Raw genomic sequence first — 26934 nt, 5'->3', positions numbered from 1 at the left:
TCTTCAAATTAATGTAGTTTAATGGCATTTTGTAGTAAGTACTATGAATGAAGGCAAGTATCACCAAAGCCAATGCTGATACAAATTAAAATTCAAATTTTATTTGTCACATACATATACATACATAGTACGACATGTAGTGAAATGTATTGTACGACTGTCCAACAAATTGTCCAACAAAATTAAGAAAAACCTCAAGTTTACAAAAATACAAATAGCAAAAGTACAGTAAACATATATAACAGAAATAAACTAGCAATACAATAAAATAAAAAATAGATATGAGAATAAAAATAGATATGAAGAATAAAAATAGAATATGATTCTATAAAAAGTAAAGTGTATGTCAGTGATAAAGTGTCCGTGTGCTGTGCAGTAAAGTGTATAAGTGAGTAAAAGGAATACTAAAGACAAATGGTATGTAAGTCCCACTCATTTATCCTTACGTAACCTTCTACAAATTAGTGCAGATTGTAATTGAAAATGTGCAAAGTGGAAGTGTGGGGTGATGTGCTTAGAGTGGAGAGAGGTTAAGACTCCGAATGGCCTGCGGGAAGAAGCTCCTGCTCATTCTCTCTGTGTTTGCCTTCATGGAGCGGAAGCGCCTCCCTGAATGCAGCAGAGAAAAGAGTCCATTGTTGGGATGGCTGAGGTCCTTCACTATCTTCCTGGCCCTGGTCAGGCACCGCTTGCTGTAGATGTCCTGCAGGTCAGGGAGCTCGGTGTGGATGGTACGTTCCGCTGAACGCACCACCCTCTGGAGGGCTCGTCTGTCCTGCATAGTGCAGTTCCCGAACCAGGAAGTGATGCTGCCCGTCAGGACGCTCTCGATGGTGCAGGTGTAAAAAGTCTTAAGCACCCGAGAGGGAAGTCTAAAGTCCCTTAAGCGTCTCAGATGGTACAGACGCTGCCTGGCCTTCTTCACCAGGGTGCTGGTATGACAGGACCAAGTCAAGTCCTGCGTGATGTGAACACCCAGGTATCTGAAGCTGTCCACTCTCTCCACTGGAGTCCCGCTGATCGTGATCGGCTGGTATGACCGCTCCTGCTTCGTACTGAAGTCCACTATCAGCTCCTTAGTTTTGCTGATGTTCAGGTGTAGACTATTCACCTGGCACCAACTCTCCAGGTTCTTAATCTCCTGTATGTAGGCCATCTCGTCGTTGTCTGAGATCAGGCCCAACACAACCGTGTCATCAGCAAACTTGATGATGGTGGTGGAGTTGGAAGTGGCCACACAATCATAAGTGTACAGTGAGTACAGCAGGGGGCTCAGAACACAACCTTGAGGGGCTCCAGTACTTAGGGTGATGGAGGATGAGGTGTGTTTACCCATCCGTACGGCTTGCTGTCTGTCCTTCAGGAAGCTGGAGATCCATTGGCACAAGTATGTGCTGAGACCAAGGACCTCCAACTTGGAGGTGAGTGTGGAGGGAATTATGGTGTTAAACGCTGAATTGTAGTCCACAAACAGCATTTTTACATAATTCCCTTTTCTGCAGTCCAGGTGACTTGTTGTGGTGTGGAGGAGGTGTGAGATGGCATTACAATACGAAAAAATAACAAAATAAGACAAGGTTTGGTCGGAGCAGTCGTGACGGCAGCCGATCTCACCGGCGCCATCTTCGCAAAAAAATAAATAAATAAAAAAAATAAAAAAATAAAGAATACTGACTATTCTTTATTTATTTGTTATAAAATGAGTAAATATAGCCATTCAACATTACAGTAAAATTTGTGCCTAAACTATAGCATAAAAACTGCTATAAAAAATAAAAATGATAACTTTTCGTTTAATTGAACATAAAACCATTATAATAATGTAGTGTGTTGTATATAGTGTATATTGTAATATAGCGATGTTTCTGTCTGTTTCACAATCTGAAAACAAAACAAATTTTAATTTTTTTAGATTTTTAGTTTTAATTGTGATAATTGTTTTTAACATGTAAAACAGAAAATCACAGAAATAAACACATTATTTTTTTTAATTATATTATATTATTTGTAATAAGAAAATTACACACAGATGATTTAATGAGTATCTTATTTAAAGAGAATGCACTCTGTCCTTTACAGTCTAGATAACGTTAGTCAGTGCTTTGCTTTAGAATTCTATTAAGATAGTAATGTGCTTTGGATTTTTAGACAACTTTGTGATTTCTCCAGACAGAGATAAGACATTTCCATAGGCGAAGAGCCAGAGGTCAGGAACCAGGGAAGATCCATATTGTATTATTCCCCCATCCCACCGCACCTCACTCCACAGTACTTGTGCAACTTAATTTCCAAGCCAGTCGACTCAGGTGCCGGCCATGTAATTTTGCTGGGAGAAGGAACTCCGTAATGATCTCCCTGGTGAGGTGAATATGTGAGGAAACTCTGACACTGAAGATTGGTGTTAAGGGAGTGTAACATTTAAGCCTGTGAGATTGCCTGCAGCACTCAGATCAGGCAGCCGACAGATCCAGAGCTCTCCCCTTCTGGCAGTGTGGGTTCAGATTCCAGACGTTTACCACTCTTATTCATTCTGGTTTTTGTAGTGCATGTCTCTCCTTATCAATGATGCCTCAGTCGGTCTTAGTGAGTCTTCATTTGCCTTGTAGTGTCTGGAAGCACAAGGGCAAGACACTGTAAAATAATGATTTCAAAACCTGCTTTTGTGAAACCAGTGTAATTGGGATGAAGTCGATTCTGAGCTTTGGTTCGGAATATGTTTTTAGCTGTAATTGGTTATAAAACTCACTGTTATTTGTCTAGATCCGCCTTATATTATTTATATTATAGAAGAAATGGAGCAACTTTCTCATTAACCAAACAGATCTGTAAGATTTTTTTTTAGCTTAGTTAATAAAGATAAGAATGTGCAAATACAATTGTATAACCATATTTTTTCCAAAATATTGCAGGTCCTTATATTAATATTGTTTGTTTGTTTGTTCGTTCATTCATTCATTCATTCCTTGGAATAAAAATCTGATGCATTTTCATTGAAGCTCAAGAGGCTCGTTGTCATCAAAGCAAAAGAGGAAATTTTTTAAATTGTTATTCTGATAATCTAATTTATGATGCCATTGTATCTGAATTATAAATTTTACAAAGAAGCATTTTCAGTAGTGGCCTCAGCCTTTTGGACTCCACTGTATGTTTAATAGAATGACTGTTTTTTTGCTTTTGCACCTTGAAAGATGTGTAATTTATTTATGCTTATTTGAGCCACAGATGTTTGAATACCCAGTCTGAGCATAAGAGGAATGAGATATTAATGAGATGAGAGAAAAGAAATGGGGAAAACGCTTTTGAGCTACAGCTGTGCACACTGCCGGCCCATCTGAATCATTGAAGGAGAAGTCTATTCTCTGGATGATTACTGGACAAGCATTTATTCGAAACAATTCAGGCTATTTTTCTAACCTGTATCTTGCACTCAGCAAAAGTCTGAAAAGAAGGCAAGAAGGCAGTTTTACTTTAACTAACCTTTGATCAGAGCAGAGAGGGGATACGCTTTATCTGCGCAGGGCTTTAAACTAGTCTCCTGACCCCAACGGTGGCGTACGTTCCAACTGCAGCAGCATAATTAAATCATTAATTGGAAAAAAAGTGTCCTCACCTGCTTTTATTAACACGCTCAGTGACTGGGAATTATTTTACTATCCAATTAGATGCTTATTTACACCTGGCGAGTTCACTCTCTCTCGGATGGAGTGCTGTAATGAAGTGAATTACTGCTGAGACACACCAGAAAGCATAGTCCTGCTGCTTATGACTGGTATCTGCTGCACTGCCTCGAGCCGCTCGCTCAGACCCAAGGGGTCACGGTTTGGCTGCTTAGCCTGTCCTTGTTAGCCCCTGCTGGTAGATGGCCAAAGTAGGGCATCTTTCTCCATTGACTAAGAACTTTTCTTAATTGGAGGACCTAAATTCTTATTTCTCTCTGCCTGCTGCCCTCCTCATCACAATCTCTGTCTGTCTGTCTGTCTATGTATGTCTGTCTGTCTGTCTCTCTGTCTATCTATCTGTTTATCTTTCTATATCTGTCTATCTATCTATGTCTGTCTGTCTCTGTGTGTGTGCCTGCCTGTCTGTCTGTCTGTCTGTCTGTCTGTCTGTCTGTCTGTCTGTCTGTCTGTCTATCTATCTATCTATCTATCTATCTATCTATCTATCTATCTATCTATCTATGTCTGCCTATTTATCTATCTATCTATCTATCTATCTATCTATCTATCTATCTATCTATCTATCTATCTATCTATCTATCTGTCTGTCTGTCTGTCTGTCTGTCTGTCTGTCTGTCTGTCTGTCTGTCTCTGTGTGTGTGCCTGCCTGCCTGTCTGTCTGTCTGTCTGTCTGTCTATCTATCTGTTTATCTTTCTATATCTGTCTATCTATCTATGTCTGTCTGTCTGTCTCTGTGTGTGTGCCTGCCTGCCTGTCTGTCTGTCTGTCTATCTATCTATCTATCTATCTATCTATCTATCTATCTATCTATCTATCTATCTATCTATCTATCTATCTGTCTGTCTGTCTGTCTGTCTGTCTGTCTGTCTGTCTATTGTTCTGCCTATCGCTTTATCTTTATATCTATCTGTGCAGTCTGGGCCAGTTCTACTGTATGCAAACAGATAGCTTTCTCCAGATATTAAAGACCTCCTTGATCCTCCAGCATGTCATGCTTGTCTGCTAGATCCGCACTGTCTCTAGACACCTGGTCATGCCCTTCGTCCAGGTGAAATACCAAGCTTCTTTAAAGTTTAGGGCCAGATCTGTGGTTGTTTTTCAACTTGATTGACACAGAGCACCGGAAAGGTCACCTTATGTCAACGTCAGAGCTGAGTTTCCTGCTTCCAACGTCCTCTTTTTGTTTTTTCCATCACTCTTTCACTGTGTGGTGGGAAATCACTCACCTGTCTGAACTGTGGGCCACACAGGGTGGGATCGGTTGTTTTGATGGGAATATATGGGACTTAGAATAAGACCCAAACAGCCTGGATTGTGTATGGCTGTGTTTATTGTTCAGCCGTTTGCATTACAAAGAAATGCAAGTGTCAATCGAGAAGATGAGTTCGCGGGGAGAGAATCCTAAGCAGCCCGAGTGCTATATGAGATGGCAGAGACCCTGTAGCTCTGTGACTGGAGGAAAGCTATTTGAGGCTTTCCATTTTTAAAGAGTTGTCCGTTCCCCATCTATTGTTTTCTGGCCACAGCTAATGCAGTTTCTTACCTGGCCGACAAAAGCTTTAACAATGCATTTTGATTTTTTTGTCCGTTGCAGTAGAATTTCAAAAGCGAGTTGAGTGGGGTCTGCTTGGAAATGGAGATCCATTAAAGTGAAAGAAAGGAACACAAAAACAGGACATCCCTATGATTTATTTAATTAAAGGCTTTTGTGTAGGTCACACCAGACATAAGGCATATTGCACATTTGCAGCTTTGTCCAATTCATGTTGAATACCCAGGGGAAACCTGTTGATTGACAGCTCCTTTGATAGCTTAGTGAACAGCGTGTGCTTTTATAAGATGAAAGTGTTTCACTTGACCCCAGAGAAATAAACTTTCTCTTATTTAAACTTCTTTATTGCAAAGTTCTCAGCATTGAAGAGATGGACCAAAAGGCTAATTCACATCACATTTTTGGCATGTGCAAAATTTCCACACTGGAACAGAACTGATTATTAAAATTAGAGCACAACAGCAGAGGATAATACAACATAAATTGCATGGGATTGTTTTTATTAATTTATTTATTTTATTTTATTTTACATGATATCCTGATGGCGAAGTAAAATGTTTGTTGCTGTAATGAGGTAGTGTAAGCAGATATTGTCATGACAGTTTTATGCATTTCTCCGAATAATGATCAAATATTCTTTCTCCATGCTAGACTCAGAAACAGTCTGAGGTGTGCTGTAGTCAATGGTGTTTCTCAGTACAGACTTTCAGGTCCATTACTTTGAAGTTCTGCCTGCCGTGTGTGGGGAAACAATAAAAGTGCATGTCTGAAATGTGAGACTCAAATAGAGCAGGGGCTCGCTCAGGCTAATTATCCTACACCTACCATGTGCTACCTGAACACAATTTCAGAAAGTTGGTAACGAAGTCTCTTAAAAAAACCTCTGCCTCCACACCAGCTCTTAGATTTAAGGGGCCGTCACTTTAAAACAGCGTAAACCATGGTGAGCTTGGGAGATATATCCCAGTCCACTCTCATCCTGTGTAACCTAACAGGCAGGTCAGTGGTTTGGCAGAACAGACATTTGGCAAATCCGTCACATTAAGAACATCTAACTCAGGATTTCCATGGCTGTTTACAGGTGTGACCAACACAGAGGCTAGCATTAATATTGTAGTGTTATCAAAGATGAGCTTACTGCATTTGTAGTGCCAGCAATGAGGAAACACAGATCTCAGGTTCTCGAAAGGATAGTTCATCCAAAAATGAATGTTTTGTAATTTACTCACTTTCCTATATTTCCAAAATACAACCCCAATTCCGGAAATGTTGGAATGTTTTTTAAAATTTGAATAAAATGAAAACTAAAAGACTTTAAAATCACAAAGGGCTGAAAAAGCAAGACATTTTGAAAAGATTCAGCTGGGAGAACATCTAGCAACTAATTAAGTTAATTGACATCAGGTCTGTAACATGATTAGCTATAAAAGGGATGTCTTAAGCCTGATTCGGATGGTAATTGTTTCTCATATGGACGTCTGAAAAATGAATTTACATATCACCGCAGTGATAAAACTCATGGATTCGGATAGTGATTTATTTATTCGCAGTTGCCCCCCATATCGTGAGTCATGGCGTCCCGATGTCAGCGCAGGCCCAGTTGTACGGTGGTACTAGACGGTGCTAAATACCCTCAAACGAAAGCACAAGCAATAAATATCTGGAAAACTATCTAACGTGTTTTTTCAGCGTTGCGCAATGTAGCCAATCAAAGACATATCTGTTCATTTCTTCAACCGATCAGAATATAATAAATAAATCAATTCACTCACTGCTGAGTTTTGCACGCTTGTGAATCATCTCATAAGTGCAGACGTGATGCAAATAAGAGATTTATTATCTAGTTTAGAGAGCTTGATTATAACGTAACTTTGTGAGATCGCAAAGAACTTTGATAAGTGATTCTTTTAGTGACAAAGGGAGTGTGTTTGTGTGTTTTCCAGACTATAGTCCATTCAGAATTCGAATTAAACTTTCGTTTTTCGGACACATACATGCTGCAAAGTTTCAGGAATGATGCTGGATTTATTCTCGAAATATCAGTGATAAGCAATGAACGGGACAAAAATGCCTCAGTGATTTATTCTGGAAGCGGTCCTGGCCAAATTTACACAGACAGCGCGCGTCCTGAGTGAGAGCCAGTTTTTGGACTAAAAGCGTGTGTAAACTTTACTGAGATCGGGACATATCAACCAGTAATTTCATTTGCAGTAACGGACGGTAGAAAGTTCAGAAATGAATTTACTTATTTAAATTTAAATTTTATTTATTTTAATATACGATTTATGACAGAATAGTCCCACAACTGATCGTTTATTTTTTCCTCACGTGTCTCACCACAATGATTCAAAACGGACACATTTCAAGTGACATGGGAAAAAGACACGGAAAACTTAAATGAACATGAAAAAAGCAGCGAGCATATTTCTGGTTAAAAATGAAAGGCCATCAACAGACACTTAAAACGGGAAGCATCGCCATTCAAAGCTTAGTAAATGCAGGCAACCTCTTTAAGTTATTCTTTACTGTGCTGTATTGACACAATGCGTTGCAATATACATCCAAAAAAGATTTCTTTCTTTTTTGGGATTTTTTTTCTTGCCCCCCCTGACTCAAGTCAAATGTCGCCCATAATCCTATTTATTATTTGATTATTTACATTTCCTGTTTAAAAATAGGAAAATACGTGCTAGTTGTATATAATTATACGCAATATATATCCGTTTATAATACACATTTTAAATTTGTATCGCATAATAAAGACCCATTTCAAATGTTTACGTGCTTTTCTTCTCTTTCAGCTCTCACTCGCTGTGGTGGAACAGTTATGAAGTGTTGTTATTTTAAATACTTTACAGCATTTCAGAAATAAATATATATGCAAATTACACCGAAGTACAACAGTTACCGTATGGTGTTCGGGAGTGTTCAAAAAGGGTTTAAATGCTGAATTTTGAATTGATTTTTTCTCGTAAACTCAGAGATGTGGATTCGGACGGCAATTAAATTACCACACGACCTTGGTGTTTGTCAAAAAACAGTAGGTAATTCGGCCGGGGATTTTTATGGGGGTGGTGAGAGAACAACACATACGTCCTGGATTCGGATGGCATTAAAGTCACCAACAGTTACATCCCCCTGAGAAACAATTACCGTCCGAATCGGGCTTTAGAGAGGCAGAGTGTGAAAAGAATGCATAAAAAGATTGTGGAATACTTTACAGTAAAAACAACGTTCCTCAATGTCAGATTGCAAAGGCTTTTCAAATCTCATTATCTACAGTGCATAACATCATCAAAAGATTCAGAGAAACTGAAGAAATCTCTGTGCGTAAGGGACAAGGCCGAAGACCTTTGTTGGATGGCCGTGGTCTTTGGGCCCTAAAAGCTAAAGTATACTTCACTTTTTACGTGTAAGCGAGGGACAGCGTACAGTGGGCGTGATGTGAATTGCATCATCAAAACAGTATGTGCGTACTGTACTGTACGCACACCACTCGATTTTTGTAACCGCGCGTATTTTGTACGCTCAGGTCGTACATGCACACTGAAGTTATTTTGCAGTAGTCAGGTTTTCCCACATGGTGGCAACACTGTTCCGGGCCATTGTTTCACAGTAGGAAATGAAACTAAAGAGACGGACAACGACAACAAAACAGCGGAGACTGCAACAACAGACGCTCACATTGACGAACGCTTGTGAGCGAGAGGGTATAAAACAGCTCAGCTTTGGTTTAAAAGAGTTAAAAAATATTTGTTATCAGTCATGACTTAACGGGGATAAATATAGCACACACTGAACATGGATGAAGCTTTCTAGTGCGCTTGTGTCGACGCCTGCGTTCGCGTACAAATTCAAATGGAGTATACTTTGAAAGGCTACGCATTCGACTGTACGCATACGAAAACGAAGTATACTTAGGCCTTCAGATGACACTGCATCACTCGTCAGCATGATTCTGTCATTGACATTACTAAATGGGCCCAGGAATACTTCCAGAAACCACTGTCGGTAAACACAATCTGCTGTGCCATCTGCAGATGCCAACTAAAGCTCTATCATGCCAAAAGGAAGCCATATGTGAACATGGTCCAGAAGCACTGTCGTGTCCTGTGGGCCAAGGCTAATTTAAAATCGACTGTTTCAAAGAGGAAAAGTGTTCTATGATCAGACGACGCTGTGTCCTCCGGGCTAAAGAGGAGGGAGACCTTCCAGCGTGTTATCAGCGTTCAGTTCAAAAGCCAGCATCTCTGATGGTATGGGGATGCATAAGTTCATACAGTATGGGCAGTTTTGGAATGCATGTTTTGGAAGGCACTATTTGAAATGAGCTCATTTTATGCATAAAATTGTAAAATTTCTATTTCTATAAATTTTCTATTGTGAATAAAATATGACTTTTGAACTGGCTTTTGTGATTTGACATTCTTTTAGTTTTCATTGTATTCAAATTTAAAAAATGTCCCAACATTTTCGGAATTCGGGTTGTAGATGGTTGAGTCAAGCAAGTCCTGAACAAATCATTCTTTTCAGGCCTGTAATGGTTTCAGAGTGAGTTCAGAATTTATTTAGTATTTATTTTATTAGTTATATTTTAGGGCTTCCTGATATGATATATATTATATATTATATTTTATATTATATATATGTATATACTGTATATATATTTGATTGTGATAAGTATCTAAGCACAGTCTATTGTTTTTGCTGTCTAGTGTAATGGAATTTTAATTAGAAAATGAATAGATGTTTCAAGTTTTATAATATACCATGTACATAAAACTTAAAATTTATTTGTGTCCATACTTGATGGTTTAAAATTTCTAAGCACATTTTATTGTTTTTGCTCTCTAGTGGCATTTTCATGTTTAATCAAGTCAGGATGTAAAGGCTTCAGTTAAATTAATTTGTGGCCATTTAAATTTTTAGTTAGTTTAGTTTTTTAATCATGGCAATTAATTTGAGTTTTTCTCAGTTACTCTAGATTTTTTCTTTCAGGTAACGAAAATGTTTTCATTTATTTTTCATTTTCGTTTTTGTTAACGATTATAACTACTTCAATTTTATTCTTAGAAAATAGCACACAAGCTATTTTTGTGAAGTTTCTGGAGCTTGAGAGAGGTGGTCAACTGTTTTTGTATAGAAAAAAAATGTTTATAACTTTTTTCATTTTTTTGCTGGATTGTCCCAACCCTCAGGAACTCGTTTTGACATGCCACATTGAATGAGTTAGCACGTTGCCTGCAGGGTTAGATGTGCGAAAGGAAAAGTGAAGGCCACAGCAGGGTCTACCCGTGCAGAGATGCCAAACATATTAACAATGAATATGAATCAAGCCCTCACACACGCAAAGCAATCTGGGACACCGATCCTGTTCAAATCCATTTATGTGGAGTCTGTCTAAATAGGACCTGAGAGCCAGCTTCTGCCTGCAGGGCCTCAGGGGCAACCCGGACCCCATCACCCACTCCTTATGTGGCAAAACAAGTGACAGAACACAAGCAGAACAAGCCCGCGAGGAACCGAACCACTCGTGTGCCATTGACAAGCACTGGAATAGCCGCAGCTCTGTTTTTATTCACCAGCTAAGACCTGCCAGCGGTTCACCTTAACACAGAACTAGAAAGCTGGAGACAGCACTTAAAATCAGAAGTAACACATCAGCTGTCAGCACGAGGTGAGGATGAGGTCAGAGCGACGGAATCAGACTCCATTGCTATTCACTTGTTTGGGAATGTTGATTTTTTTTGGGGGGGCTGCATCTGTCACATGGCACAACCGAATTTGAAATGTTGTCTTCTGTTATTTGTAATATTTATACTGAAAAATACCTCTGTAGACCATAAATTATGGAACAAGAATGCGAATAAGCTTCCATTTGATGCAGAGCTGATTCATTTAATAGACCCTCGGGGTCCTTATGTCAATCCAACCTCCTTCCCAGGTGTCAGTCGTTCACAGGCCCGAGCGCTACTAGAAATTACATGTGTGTCCTAAGCGTGCGGGGGTACTGCCTCTCTGTTAACAGGGACACACGACATCCGCCATCCATACTAAACCTTCCGGGCAACAACAAAGCAAATATTTGTCTCCCGGGCATTATCTACAAATGCACATATTTCCTCATATTTTCTCAGCTGTGTTCTGCGGACGCCCGGCTTGCTCATCTGGCCCTGTTTGTGTGACAATAATTTCTGAAGAAACTCCTACTTGTGCCTTGAAGATTCCTCAGTCCCTGAATCACTGAATATTTTATAGCTTTAGTGTCTTTTTTGCCTGTCAATCTGCCAGCTGTTTTTCTTTCTTTTGATTTTTTTTTTCTGTCTGTGTGTAGTGTGGTATCAGATCACCTTTTCATGCTTCATAGGAATTCATTAGGCGTTGTGTAAATTAAGGCGACGACAGATTTAGGGGAGGAAAACAAGGACGTCTTCACCCTTCTGCTGCTATTTATCATCTCAGCCCAATTCTCTCCAGCCTTGAAAAGGCTGTTCTGTGTGTTCCTCCACATCTCAGCTGCAATTAACTGTAGGTCATGTACTTGTACATTATCACTATTTGAGTCTCAGGGTTGATGTGTTGCTGTAAAAACTGGCCCAAATATAGAATAGAATATTGTCATTGTGTCACTGTGAACATTTTTAAATCTTGTTTTATATTATGATCTTATTTTCACATTTCAGTAATGATATAGTTTGTCCATGCTGATTATGGGTGGTTTTTTTTTACTTTGTTCACTTATCCATGTTCCAGGAGTATTTAATTAAAACTGACAGATTCTTTCAATTTTTTCTTTTTGTTAAAATCACATAAAAACTTTTTCTATTTTAAAAGAATAAAGATTATTCTTAGAAAGACTTAGAAGTTGAGAATTTTATTAAAAAAAATAATAATTAACTTCCTCACCATCATTTCCATCATAGAATAGAATAAAATACACTATATCACGTGAGATGCAGTGGGAATGACCACGTGGTGGGACTTTTATGAAGGAAAAAAACGTATGTACACTTTGACACTGTTAGTGGACAAATTAAATAAAATAATGTGTGTGCCATAGGGACAAAATGGCCCATAGTTGAAGAAACACTCCTTAATATGATTTACACAAGTGGGAAATGCTGCTTCATTTTTTTATTGGTCCTGGAACAACACTGCTCAATCATGGATCTCACATTTTAAAGTTAGGGTTAAAGCTTGATGCCATAACATACACTTGTGTAAATCACACTTTGCATATACAGTACATGCATACTGTAAATTCACTGTTTTGGCTGGTATTTGTCCTCTCTTTTTGCCTTTGCTGCCGGACAGTGAACAAGAAGTACCGTGGATCACATGGTAAGCTATATTAGAAAGTTGCAAACCCCACATAAGTGGAGAACATTTGTTTTTGTCTTCTTTTATCTTTGCGTACATTTAAAAAAAATAGAAACAATTTACACTCAGAAATTGCTAGTAAATTTCACAGCAACAAACTAAGCATGGCGTTTTTAAGCAGGCTGCATTGTTTTTCTTGTAAAACATACTCCAATCTTTGATTTATTTAGTCCTTAACACATGGTTCTCTGTATGAGGTGTCTTGGAGTTTACAGCTAGAATTCAATTAAATGGTGTTTCTGCTCTGTGGACACCATCAGAATTTTGGTATTCATGGGAAATAATTGATTTACAAGCAGTTTAATGAATTCATAATGAATGTTGAGACTTGAGGCAGATCGTGGTAGATTTTCCTACTATACACATTTCATATATTCAACACCCCTTAAAGGGAAAGTTTGCTCAACAATGGAAAATTATATCATCATTTATCATTTAAATGATGACAGAATTTTCATTTTTGGGTGAGCTATCCCTTTAGTGTGCCTTTGTGGATCCCATATTAGGGATAGGGGGAGTTCTCTGGGTTCGGGCCATATTCCGGGCTCAGAGCCCTCCCCCAGGACAGCACGCCAAAATTTGCTTACTATTTGCTATCAGATTAGATGTAAGGGTGAACTCGTGAATTGCTATTGTAGTAATGCAGAGAATTACTTTGATTCAAACCCTTAGCTAGCTATTCAAAGAAAATATTCAGAAGCCCAGGAACAGACCAAATACAATTAATTGAGTTTGAGCCTCAGCAGAGATAACAAGCACACACAGAAAAGGAGATAACGTAACCTAATATTCATAAACTAATATAATTTACATAGATAAAGGACGAAGTTGAGGAACCCAAAGCCCTTGAATATAGAAACTGATGTCTGGCTCACTTGCCCAATGGACATCATGAGGTAAAAAGAGGGAGTTGTGCTGTTTACCGCATCCCTGATGAATTTAGTCAGATTATTGCCTCCCATGGCCACAGATGAGGCAACTTATCCATTGAAGCAGAAGTAAGCAACCGGAGGATCCCTTGAAACATGCTTCGTGCCTCACATATGATCACACCACAGGGTTTTCACTCTCGCTGCTCCAAAAACAAATATGAGTCTTCCAATAATATCTTAATGTATTGCTAAGGGTTGCCCCATCTGCAAATACAGAGGGAGTGGAGGAGGCCCATCCGCCCCATGCAATCTGTTTTGGTCTCGGCTGTTATCAACACAAAAGACCATTGGAGATTTACTTATTAGAAACACACTCACCGGATGCAAGATTTGGCTTAAATCTGCATCACATTTGCAATTTGTAAGAATTCGAACTTTATGCCATTTATTGATGTTTTCAGTGTTTTGTTTCACTGAAACATTTGGATACGTCCACATGTTATTTATATGGCATGGAGAAGTTTGTCTTTTCTGTCAAGAAATACTACAAGCCTGCAATATTGTAATATTTGCTGGAATTGTAGCCCAAAGTACAAACATAAATCATAAAGCGAATTGCAATCTTTAGCAGTGACCTTTAATATTCTTTTTGTGAATATTAAAGGTCACTGACAATATTCAGATTAAAGCTCAGCCAATTTTTCAATTAAACTGTTACATTTGGTTCTCTCCGTCATGAATATATCGTTATGGCCTCTGTACGGTCCTTGACATATTTAATAAGTCAAATCAGATGCTATCTGTAATTGGAGCAGCCCGTCCCTTTTAGGACATCTACAGTAGCGCATGAGGTTCCCATTTTTGACAGAGTTCAGCAGCTCCTTCATGCATTTCGTCAAATTCGACATCAAAGGCTTGATTCTAGCATTCGACTTAGTTATTTAAATCCTCATTATCATAAGATTTCAATATTTTATATATTCTCAAATTTTCCTCTGGAAAGAATGAAGCTGATTTAATAGGCAGTATTTAATTTTTCAGTTCTAGACGAAAGATGTGCTTGAGTCATTTTAAAAATGTAAAAAGCATATTTTCATGCAAGAATGATTTTGCATAACAGCCGAACGAGGGGATGGGGAGGGATCCCACCGTTTGGAGCATGTTACAGGACCACTGCCAAAAGATTAATTATTTAAAACATTCTGTGTCAGGCAAGCATAGAACATAAAGAGCCCAACTCTCTGGCTTTTGTCTTATTCAGAGTTGTAATACCATAACACGTGTTGGCTGATTTAGTGTAGAGCCCGCTTAATGTTTCCTATGTGAAAGCTGTTTAAAGCTGCCTAGCTGGTGAAACTGTTAGGCTGGTTTGTTTTGATAGGTTTGTGGGGATTTGAGGTACTTTTGGGACTACCAAAACCAGCTTAATCGACTTGACCAGGCTGAAAGACCAGCATTTTGGAGTCAGGTGTTCTGTAGATCTAAAGGTCTCTTTTCTCCCATCACCTTTTCTCCTGTTTAGATTCAGAGGCCTCCGCAGACCCTGTAGCTCCAGTGATTGTAATCCCACCCCAAAACACTACAGTGGTGGCCGGGGTCAGTGAGGCCACACTGGAGTGTGTTGCTAATGCGCGGTGAGTATGGATATGGATATATGGACACACACTGTTCCCAGCAGGAGTACAGTTCATTTGATATTCATTTACCTCTGACAGGTTCACAGCCATCAATATTCACACTGTCTTACTCCATTTAACCTTCATTTCAAAGCCATGATTATAATAGTTGCTAAAGTAATACTTACAGTGCATTGATCATGTTTTCCCAGAAAAAAAAAACATGGATAAATAACAGTTTGCAAGATGTCTATGTTATTGAAAGAAGTCTCTTATGATCACCAAGGCTGCATTTATCAAAAATACAGTAAAAACAGTAACATTTAGAAATATTATTACAATTTAAAATGTATGTTTTCTATTTTAATATATTTTAAAAATCTGTCTAATATGCTGATTTGCTGCTCAGTTATTATCAGTGTTGAAAACTTGAAAACAGTGTTGTGCTTAATATTTCTGTGGAAATCAGGTGCTCAAAAAGAACACCATTTATTTGAAATGGAAATCTTTTGTAATATTATAAATGTTTTGTTGAAACTTTTGATCAATTTAATGCATCCTTGCTGAATAAAAGGATTTTTATTTTTAAATGTTACTGATCCAAGATTTTGAACAATAGTGTATGAATGCCAGAGACAATTCTTCTACTATCGCTTCTAAATTATTGTCACAATTGACCTATCGGTAAGCCCCTCCCCTCGAACGCAGACTAGTCAATGGCAGTTGAGTATCAGTTGCACGGGGAGCAGAACTTGGACATCTTTAGGTTTCAGCGCCATAGAGAAACATTGGAAGATCCGAAGCTCGCATCAGTTTTATGGGGTTTATGCTTCGAAAATGGAAAACGATGTACCTGTGGTACTTGTAACACTGATTCCAGGTATCCTGAGAGGATGGGCAATATAATTTATTACATTTCCTGAATCCAAACAAAACCCTAAATATTCAACCCCAATACAAATGAAGACAAAACCATTCATTTTCTGGTTGTCATACACTCATTAAGTTACAGTTTTCATCTGCTCAAGCAGAACGTTAATGTTATCTTGTGCTTTAGCAAGGTATCTCTGGCTAAAACTAGCTAAGTTAAAGTTAGTGAGTCCATGATAATGTACAAACCTAAATAGCGGACTTGTACAGTGTAGGGCAAAAACACATAAACAAAGGTCTAGATTTCAGTGCCTCTCCATATTAAACTGGTTAAATGTACATTAATTTAACCGTACCCTGCGATACATGAACAGTATTGATCCTGCATGTTGTCATCCGCGATCGTGATGACCGACCGTAATATGAGACTTCTCCTGCTTGCATTGAGATCTGTAAACCCTCGCTTCCTGTTACCCACCATATTTATTTTTAAATATTTTATAAATCCCTCCATGGAATATTTAATTCCCATTTGGTGGCCTTCTGTGCCCACAATTGTGTAAAAACATTGTGGGACAAGGTTTTCACACTGCAGCTGTCATTGTAAGACAGTGAGCAACTTCGTTTGTTTGTCCGAGGGAGCAACAGTAACTAAGGGGGGCGGGGCTTACCGATAGGTTAATTGACTCTTTGCCGGGAGTTTGATTGACAGGCAATTTGACCAGTCATAACGCTGAATCCGCCATTTTGTCTGACAAACAAATCAGACAGGAGAGTAGATTAATGTCGCTGGACTTGAACTTGAAAGATTGTGTGTATTGATGTCTTTCTTCAGTTGAAACAAGGTATCTTTTGAATTTTGTGCATTTCGTGAACTGAGGCAATGCAGCGATCTGTCATGACACATTAAAGAGCCACAAAACAGTATTTATTGTTTGAATTTGTTATGAAAAGACAAAATTTGAAAGCTGAGACTTTGTTTCCCCTGTTGAAAGTATCCAGCGTATGCTGGTTAGGTATGTTTTGAACCATGGCAGCTGGTTTGAGCTGGTTTAAGATGGACCAACTAAGGACCAGTTTAAATCAGCTCAATCCAGCTGCCATGCTTCAAAACATACCTTTATGCTGGTTTTTCAACAGGGTCATACAAGAAGTAACCTGCTCTGTCTTGTATGTCAGCGTGTTTTCAATTTCCTCTTTGCTCTGCGATGTATTTTTCACTATGTGACAACATGGTGTGTAGTGTTAGAGTGGCATGGCTTGTTAGACATAGCAACAGTAACAGGGTCTTTGCGAAGGGTCAGTTTCGACAAAACCTTACATATGTTACCTAACCCTTAGATAATGTCACCTTGGTGGGATGTTTAAATCAGCAAAATTAGCAGCAACAAAGTTCAATAGACACTGTATTTCTGCCCTGTTGTTTTCCACAGTCCGGTTGAGAAGCTTGGTTTGGTATGGCGGAGAAATGGCGTGGAAGTGGCCAGCGGCGTGGGCTCCTTTGGCCGGCGCTTGACCATCATCAACCCAACGAGTACCGATGTGGGCATGTACGTGTGCGAAGCCTCACTTTTGGACAGCAGCGTGAAGCCGGCGGAGGCCAGAGCCTTCCTTTCCATCACAGGTGAAACACCTTGTCCAATAAAAGCTCAATTTCTTCTCTCCGACACAATGCTTTCACAGCCGCACGTCTGCAGAGAAAATCCACCGTCTTAATGGTTCCACTCAGCGGGGAGTGATGAACAACATAGCCCTCTGATAGATATAGCACTACATTACTGCGCATAAAACCTGAAATTACACGCTGTATTAGCTGAGCTAAGAGCTTTTAGGAGAGCCTCAGGCATTACAGCTATCGGTCACAGCGCAATATGAGAATATCACCTTGTAATTCCACACATTAGGATCATCCTGAATACATACCGCTGAAGTGCCATCAGACCTATTTCCAAGTCATTTGATTTACTTAATAACAGAAAGTGCACATAATTTGCGTGTAAGGAGATAAATGATGGTGTTATCATTTCTTGGTAACACTTTATTTTAGGGTCTCTTAACTAGTTGCTTATTAGCATGCATATTACTAGAATATTAGCCATTTATTAGTATTACTTAAGCACATATTAATACCTTATTCTACATGACCATATTCTACACCCCTAATCCTACCCAATACCTAAACTTAACAACTACTTTACTAACTATTAATAAGCAGCAAATTAGGAATTTATTGAGGGAAAAGTCATAGTTAATAGTGTTCCCTATTCTAAAGTGTTACCCATTTCTTTAGGACAGCATTGTCATGAATCTGGTCTATGAACGTCCGTTAACTCAGGGGTTTTCAACCTTTTAGGACATGCGCCCCCCCAAGTTTGTCTAATTTCACTCGTGAACCCCCCCCCCCCCGCGCAAGCCCAAAGTGCGCGAACATCATTCACATATTGTTTGCTGCATTTCCAGTGCGTAGCATTAAGAAACATACACATATAACCAGCTTACCTGATTCAGTGTGATGGGTGAGCCCGTTTCTGAGATAACAACATGCCAATGGTTGGATTTCTGACATGACTAACCGTAAATTATTTTACACCATTCTCACTGTCGCCTAACAGCTGGAGTCTGATTGCCCCCTAGCGGATGGCTGAAGATTTGAAAGCTCGTATTCGTAAATCTTCAAGGCAATGTCTCTGAATTAATTGATGCTCGCGCCCCCCTTGACAGGTGCTGGCGCCCCCCTGGGGGGGCGCGCCCCACAGGTTGAAAACCCCTGTGTTAACTCACCACCAGAGGTCACTCGCTCACCACATGGACTCTTGCACCACACTAACTATTGCATTCCCATCATCCATTGCACTGACGACACACAGCTGATTGCACTGATCCCACACCCTACATAAACCATGGACTTCCTCTTCCTCTCTGCCGAGTATTGTATTGCGTTTATCACTCCCCTAGTGTTAGCTGCCTTACCGAGCCATTCTGTGTTTTTCTGTTTAGTTCCAGTATTGTTCTGCATTTATAACTCTCCTAGTTTTAGCTGCGATACGGAACCCACTTTGTTGTCATAGTCTTGCCTTTAGTCTGTGCTTTTCTAGTGTTTTGATTCTTGCCCGTGTTTCCTGGATTTACCCCTTTGCCTTGCCATTTGGACTCTGTTTGCACCTCTCTTAGACTACTGCTCATATACCTGGATTATCTCTCTGCCTTGCCCTGTTGGATATTTTTCGCTGATCGTCGACTCTCGCTAGCTCTAGGATTGCTCTTTGTCTTGCCCGTACCATATCTGTTTGTCGTTGTTTGACCCTGCCTGTCTATTGACTATGTTTATAAATAAAAGCTTGCACTTGGATCCTCACGTCTCGTTCGCCCCGTTACAAGCATAGTAAAAAAGGAAGGATCTGCAAACATATTTTCTGTTACATGAACCCATTGTTAAATTAAGAGAATGGATCGGTGCCTTAAGGAGCCATTTCAACCTCAACAAAAATTACTTTACCTAATGTGGTCATATTTAATTGTTTATTTCAAATAAATAAATAATAATAATTATTATTAGTATTATTAGTATTAGTATTATCTTTTCCTTAAAAATATTATATTGTACAGGAACAATTTGTACAAAACATTAAAGAACAGATTATAAGAACAGAAAATCATTATTTAATACCATTAATAATAATCTCTTATGTGTTAATAATAATAATAATAATAATAATATAATGTTATAATAATAACAATAATAGTAATAATAATAATGATGTGCACATATATTTTTCATAATATTTTAAAGTTACTATAATTTATAATTATAAAACGATTATAATAATGATTTTTATAAGAATATAATTAATCAATTACATTATAAATAAAAAATAAACAAATGTCTTTGATTATAATATTAGTAATAATAACAACCATAATAATATTTATAGAAATTATTAATATTAAATATAATATTATATAATTTAATAATACATCGATTTTTTTTTATCATATAATTGTTATATTTTTTGAACAAATTTTGATATTAGCACACAGAGCTCATTATTTAGGTTAACTGACAAATAGTTCTTAATAATGTAATTTAACTGCAAGTGTAAGACCTAAAAATGTTGTGTGTGTGTGTGCGCGCATTTTTGTGACAAACGAGGACATAAATTTGTATAATGACACAGGCATGACATAGGTATTACAAGGTGAAGGTGCCTTATGAGGACATTGCCCCATGTCCACACTTTTCAAAATGCTTATAAATCAATACAGAGTGAGTTTTTTTGGGGGGGAAATTAGAAATGCACAGTTTCCTGTGAGGGCTAAGTTTAGGTGTAGGGCAATAGCACACACAGTTTGTACAGTATAAAAACCATTACGCCTATGGGATGTCCCCACTTTTCACAAAAACAAACGTGTGTGTGTGTTTTTTGTTTTTACTGTAGCACCATGTATACCAAAATTGAATTCATTGCCCAAATTTGTCTTCATCTCTTAGCGAGAGACAGCAACATAAAACAAGATTCTCAATTTCTCAGTTATCTGTTCTTAAATGATTTATCTTTAATGTTTTTCTCTGATTTATTTAAGTGTCAGGCTACATTCAACAGTTTTCCTCTCTTTGCATATATTTAACACATACTGAGTACATGCAGTTTGTCCACCTCTTTTCTGTACAGTTATATATGGAAACCCATTGAGCTAAACAGCATATTAAATATGTATGCCTTCTCTTCACTTCACATCGGCGTCCATTTGAGAGCCCAGCTGGCAGGTGTTCTGAGCTCCATGTGAAGTCCAATACATATGTATAGACAGACAGATCCGTAACAGGAGGAATATATTGCACTGGGCAAGAGTGCATGTGAATTGATGAATGTGGGCTGTCAGTGTGCTGCTGCACATAAGTCAGAAGCTTAGTGACTGTTTGGGTGTCTGAATTATATTCGAGATCTAAGTATGCATTTATTCATCTGCTTATTTGGGTAAAAGATGCACTTCAGATTTTTGATGGTTTGTGAGTTTTTCTCAGAAAACACACATCACAGTTCTGTCTCTCAAGCATAAATCTCTACAATAATGTCTCTTTTGAGCTGTACATCATACGAGATTAATTTCTTGTAAAACTATTAAAGAGATCTATGAAATAGCTCATAGAAAATAAATCTATGAATGTGCTTTCTCGCCCCGATTTTCATGATTAAAGCTCCTAAATAACTGATTAAAGGAATCATTTACCCAAAAATGAACATTTTATTAACCCTCATGTCAGTTCAAATCAATGTTATATCATTTAATTTTCAGTGAATATTAAATGATATAGTGTGTAATATCTGTACAACTCTCTTCATCTGCCATTGGACGCAAAAAACATATAGCCCCGCCCCAAACTCATGCCATTGGTTGAATGAGTGTTGCTGTCGTCAGGCACATTAGAATGCGCAAGCAAACAAAACAATGTTTTTAACGTGATAGTTTTCATACTTTTAGGGAAAATCAAACTATCATTGGTTTACTTACAAGGTAAGACACTACAGGTGATTAGGGTAAAAACTAATTTGCTTCACAGGACATTAAGACAATTGTTTGCATTGCAAGTTTTCTGAAACGTTTTTGCTTAAATAAGAAAATTAGAAATTATCCAGTTAAATATGCACTAATTTGCATACATTTCCAGAATAGAAATCTAGACATTGGATAAAGCCCATTTCAAAATTCTTGTTTCATTTTGTTGACATATTTACAGTTTTTACAGAGGGGGCTTTGGATATTTCTTTTAGATCACTCATAAATCAGGAAATACTGTCTACAGCCAGAAAACAAATACATTTCCACCATGTTTTTAGGAAATACAATGCTATATAAACCATGTGATTGTTATGTGAACAAACCCTTCTATAAAATCCTTCAGAATATAAATAGGAATAAAACTGTAATTGCTATAGTCAAGTGGATATTTTGGGATCAGAAGAAAAAAAAATTTTTTGAGAAAACTTTTTCAAGACTTGTAATTGAAATGTAAAGATGCAAATAGATAAATTATGATAAAAATAAAGACTTATGCGTAGTTTGAATGTTTTCTTTCCTGAAAGGCTACAAGTTGTGAAAGCAATAGTTCAAAATCTAAAAATTGACCAGTGCCAAAAAAAAATCTAGTGACTTACATTAATATGTACTTTAACATTAACAAATGAATCATCACATTTAAATTTCTGTCTTCCGTCTCACAAAAATATACCCTGCCAGAAAAAAAGGTGTCTTTAACAGCTTTTCATTGAGATAGAACCCTAGAAGGGACAACTTTGTACCGTATTTAATCCTCAAAGGTGTGTATTAGTACCATAGAGTAGTAAAATGTATCCTAAAGCTACTTCTATGAACCTAGGGAAATAAGGTACAAAAACGACCCTTTAAGGGATACTCCCCCAGTGATAAGCTGTAGTACCCCTAAAGGTACAATTTGTTTGGGAGTGATATGAATTTACATGACTTGGAAGTCATATGCACTACATGTGTAAAAGTGCAGTGTGAATATTTTGACTAATATTTCATTCAGTTTTCTACAAAGACTTGTAACAGTATGGAGATAAATAAATCATTGTCAGAATTGTATTTTTGGGAAGAACCGTTCCTTTAAAACAGCATTCATACAGATCTGTTTACAGTATAATGTGAACATAATCAATGGCAGATTTTCTTCATTACATACTCATAACAGATGTTTTATAAGCATGAAATCTATAATGTAAGACTGCAGTATTGTGAGAAAGTGAAGTCTCAGTGGCCATCTGTGCCTCTGCAGGAAGTCCAAACATTACAGTAGAGGACGTTGTGCATTAGGTGAGCAAACGAAACATGCCCACCAGTGCTCTCAGTCTTAATGGGATGCTTCCACATGTCTGACTGCCGAAGGCACGTGACCACATTAAGCCCACAAGCCGAGCATTTCAATTTTGACAGTGTTTATGAATTCATTACTTTTGCTCCAGTAAACGTTCAGTTGCTACTGAAAAGGGAATAAATTTGTTCCACACCCATCTGCGCTCAATGAAAATACAGTTTTTAAGAAAATACATTGAATTTGTCTGACGGAATCATTTGATTATTTCTGAAGCTTCTTTATGAATTTCAATACCTCGAAAAACGTCATTCGTATTCAGTTGAGAAATGCCACTGTGTTCTCAAATAAGCTTATTAGCTTATTTGCTTTTTGCAGAGGCGCCCTATTTCACCGCTGAGCCCAGGAGAAAGATGATGGGAGAGGTGGAGAAAAGCATGGATATCCAGTGCCAAGCTCGAGGTGAGTGTTTTACGTGCGGGACTTAAACCGAGGGGGCTGGATTGATTCGAGATTTATAAGTATACTCTGCAATATGCTTTACACACAATAGACATACAATACACTTCAACCCCCTTCTAACCCTAAGCGCTCAGAGCTTTTGTAGTCGGTAAGCTTAGTTACGTAAAGGTATTTATAGCAATTTTCACGTTGCACTCTTTGCGCTGCCGCCTACTGTCGTAAATGAAGTTCCAGGAGCGCCGTGCGTGTCTATTAACCAACCCCGAGGGCTGTGCCCTGCTCTGTTTGGGGGTGATTTATAAAATCTGTGCATTTAGAGGATGTCAGCGTCCCTTCGTGGAAGACAGATGGTGGCCTTTCGGACGAGTGGTGAAGAGTTTACGATTAGCTGTGAGATATGAGGTGTTGATGGGAAGGGGCTTAATCCATTATCATTATAGAATGGAAAAATGGGCGATGAAATGGTATTGGTTTTCTGCCAGAAATATTATCTAGCTTTCTAATAGTGCTGGAATGGAAAGTCGGCCCAACTGTTATAACCGTACTTATGATATTTGTCCGTTGAGGTTCAGGCTCGGCACAGCTGCAATTTCAGCGAGGGGTAAAAATGATCCCTCAGCATCAGATGGGCTGCGAGAAATAAAAACAAGCGAGTCACCCCGCCGAATCCTCAAGAGTGGAAAGTGGAATCAATCCATTACCTCTCTTATGTGCTGCTTCTGGGACCGTTCTCACTTTTTTATGTGGCTGGATTGAAAGGAATCCTTTTGTTTTGAGAAGTTATATCTCTCCAGAGCAGAATCAGAAGTCTTCAGCTCTCAAGGATCAAGGAAAAGACTATAACACATGCCCAGAGCCCCTCGCTCTATTGATACGTCTTGGAAAATTTGCACGGCAAAGTCTGCGGCTGTTTGCTGCCGAGTGGAGCTTGATACAGCCGTTAACCACAGGCGAAGAGCGCTAAATGAGTTTGAATAATACAATCTGGTGGCCTCCTCTTGATGCAGACGAGAGCCACAGCGAGTGATAATTTTCTCTGTTAGCTCTTTCAGCTGTTACTTAAATCATCCCCCCCGAGAGTGCGCTTTTCCAAGCTGCTGGAATATTCTTAGAAGCATGCTAGCCGAATCTGTTTGGAGGCTTAAGGCCTCAGATCATCTCATTTCCACTTGACACTTCATCTTTTTTATATCCTACAACGGGTGCAGCCAGCATTTTCAAAATTAGACCTATGAGTGTGTATAATAAAGAGTGTTTAGACCAATGCGGTGCATGTGGCTTCATACCGCACAGGCCTGAGCTTCCAAAAACAAGAATGGGGATAAACGTAGTGTAATTTCACTTTGGCAATATGGATTCACTGAACCTGGGAAGCTTAATGTAGTGCTGCCTCAGTGCCATCTGTCTATCTGTTGGTCTGTCTATCTGTCTGTCTATCTGTCTGTCTATCTGTCGGTCTGTCTATTTGTCTGTCTGTCTGTCTGTCTCTGTCTGTCTATCTATCTATCTATCTATCTATCTATCTATCTATCTATCTATCTATCTATCTATCTATCTATCTATCTATCTATCTATCTATCTATCTATCTATATCTGTCTGTCTGTCTGTCGGTTGGTCGGTCTGTCTGTCTATCTTTCTGTCTGTTTTTCTAACAATCTATCTGTCTGTTTTGTCTGTCTGTCGGTTTCAGTAGGTATTGAATATTTTATATTTAATACTAAATTCCTCTATTTTCACACAGATCCTGTTAAATATCTTTAGTAAATCTCAAAATGGATATCCGTTTTTTATATTGTATGTTATAATTTTGTGATTTCTAAATTCACATGTAAACAGATTTATTTTTAATTATCATTGTGAATTTATTTATACAAATAATATGCTACTTTAATGTCTGCCTTCTGTCCGTGATCAGCCATAATGTGAAAATATTTATTGGCTTTTCACTTTCTATAACTTTCTGTCCTTTAAAAAAAATAAAAAAAATAAAAGCATCTCAAATTATTATAGTTTTTCTGTCTCTTTGGTGCATTTCTCAGATCAGAAATGAAATTCTCAAAACTACTTGTTCAACCTCCACAACAACAACAGAGGACAACACAAAAGTTACAAATTCTGACAATGGATGATAGTTCAGAAAACGATCAGGGTCAACAGTCGAGAGGAAGAAGAGGAGTAAGGATGCATGGTGGAAAGGTACAGAGGCAAAACAAAGGAAGAGGCAGAAGAGGCCATGGACAGAGGCGAATATCAGATGAAATAAGGGCCACTATTGTGGACCATGTTGTCAATCATGGCCTTACAATGGCTGAAGCCTTGGCTGAAGGGTGCAGCCAAATATTGGGAGACTGACCACATCCTCAATAACTCAAACATTTCGAAACTGTCTCTTTCAATCATCATCCCACACACAGTGATGTGTAAATTTGTACTTTTGAAATTGATATATGGCATACATTAGAATTGTAGCCTTTGGCATTTCAATACAGTAACTGTCATCTAAACTATTGCCATAGTTTACCTGAGGTAATACTAACAGAGTGCACTGTTATACAGTATTGACAACATTACTAAGCATTTTGACTATCTTGTTTGTGAACAATGACATAAGGACTTTTCATTCTGATGGCACTGATATGTTCATATACAGTCATGGCCAATATTTGTTATCTGATATTTGTTGAGAAGAGTCAATAGTACATAGAAAAAAAAGTATATGAACATTTGTATTTATACAGTACATTTATTTTTGTACGAATGTATTACATGTAAAGTAGTGTGAAGTGTAACAGTGCACTCTGTTACAGTAGTATTACCTGATGTACACTATATGGCAACAGTTTGGATGACAGTTACTGTACTGAAATGCAGAAGGCTGCACTTCTTATGTATGCCATATTTCCCTTCAAAAGAACAAATTTAGACATTACAGTATGTGGGATATTGATTGAAAGAGACTGTTTCAAAATGTTTGAATTATTGAGGATATGGTCGATCTCCCAATTTTTAGCTGCGCCCTTCAGCCATTGTAAAGCCATGATTGACAACATTATTTCATCTGATATGCACCTTTGTCCTTGGCCTCTTCTTCCTCTTCCTCTGTTTTGACTCTGTACACTTCCATGCATTCTTACTCCTCTTCTTCCTCTCGGCTGTTGTCCCTGATCGTTTTCTGGATGTTCATCAGAATTTGTAACTTTTGTGTTGTCCTCTGTCTATATATGCTTTCCAATTGAAGGGTCATGGAATGCACCTTTGAGCTATTTCAGAGAATCGGTTTATAATTGGTTGATCTATATTCTCTTCATTAGTGAGAGTCAAGATTCACCTGCACAATTTGTGGCAAATTTACAAAAAGTCTAATAGAGATGTGTAGAAAATATGCTTGACAGTTTATGACAACTAGATCAACCATTTTGCATTTAATGACTTAAACGATGAACTAATGACTAGATGTTTTGAGGGGTAAGACAATAGCACAGAGAACTATATAATACATTTTGAGCAACCTGACAATAGCAACTGATAATGTAGGAAACAGAAGACAAATGTACATAATCAGTTGCATGAATGTACCAAAGCAATCCCAACTTGTTCAAAAGAATGAGAAACTGCTTTTATGATGTGCACAAGTTACTAGATGATGTGGAGGTTGAACAAGTAGTTTTGAA

The 26934-nt window shown here is 38.2% G+C and overlaps 1 protein-coding gene across 2 annotated transcripts in view; it reads left to right on the top strand.

The window, feature by feature from the left end:
- LOC306868710 (protein sidekick-1-like) overlaps positions 1–26934 on the top strand; it is a 377664-nt gene that overhangs the window by 232300 nt on the left and 118430 nt on the right. For both annotated transcript variants that reach the window (XM_079415005.1, XM_079415004.1), the window contains exons 6-8: positions 15008–15119; positions 17405–17595; positions 23179–23262. In XM_079415005.1, coding sequence (XP_079271131.1) covers positions 15008–15119; positions 17405–17595; positions 23179–23262 — 387 coding nt within the window. The remainder of the gene's footprint in view (positions 1–15007; positions 15120–17404; positions 17596–23178; positions 23263–26934) is intronic.

The sequence above is a fragment of the Barbus barbus genome, assembly GCF_936440315.1.
Source record: "Barbus barbus genome assembly, chromosome: 4".
NCBI lineage: Eukaryota > Metazoa > Chordata > Actinopteri > Cypriniformes > Cyprinidae > Barbus > Barbus barbus.
This window is presented reverse-complemented; position numbering and strand designations above follow the sequence as displayed.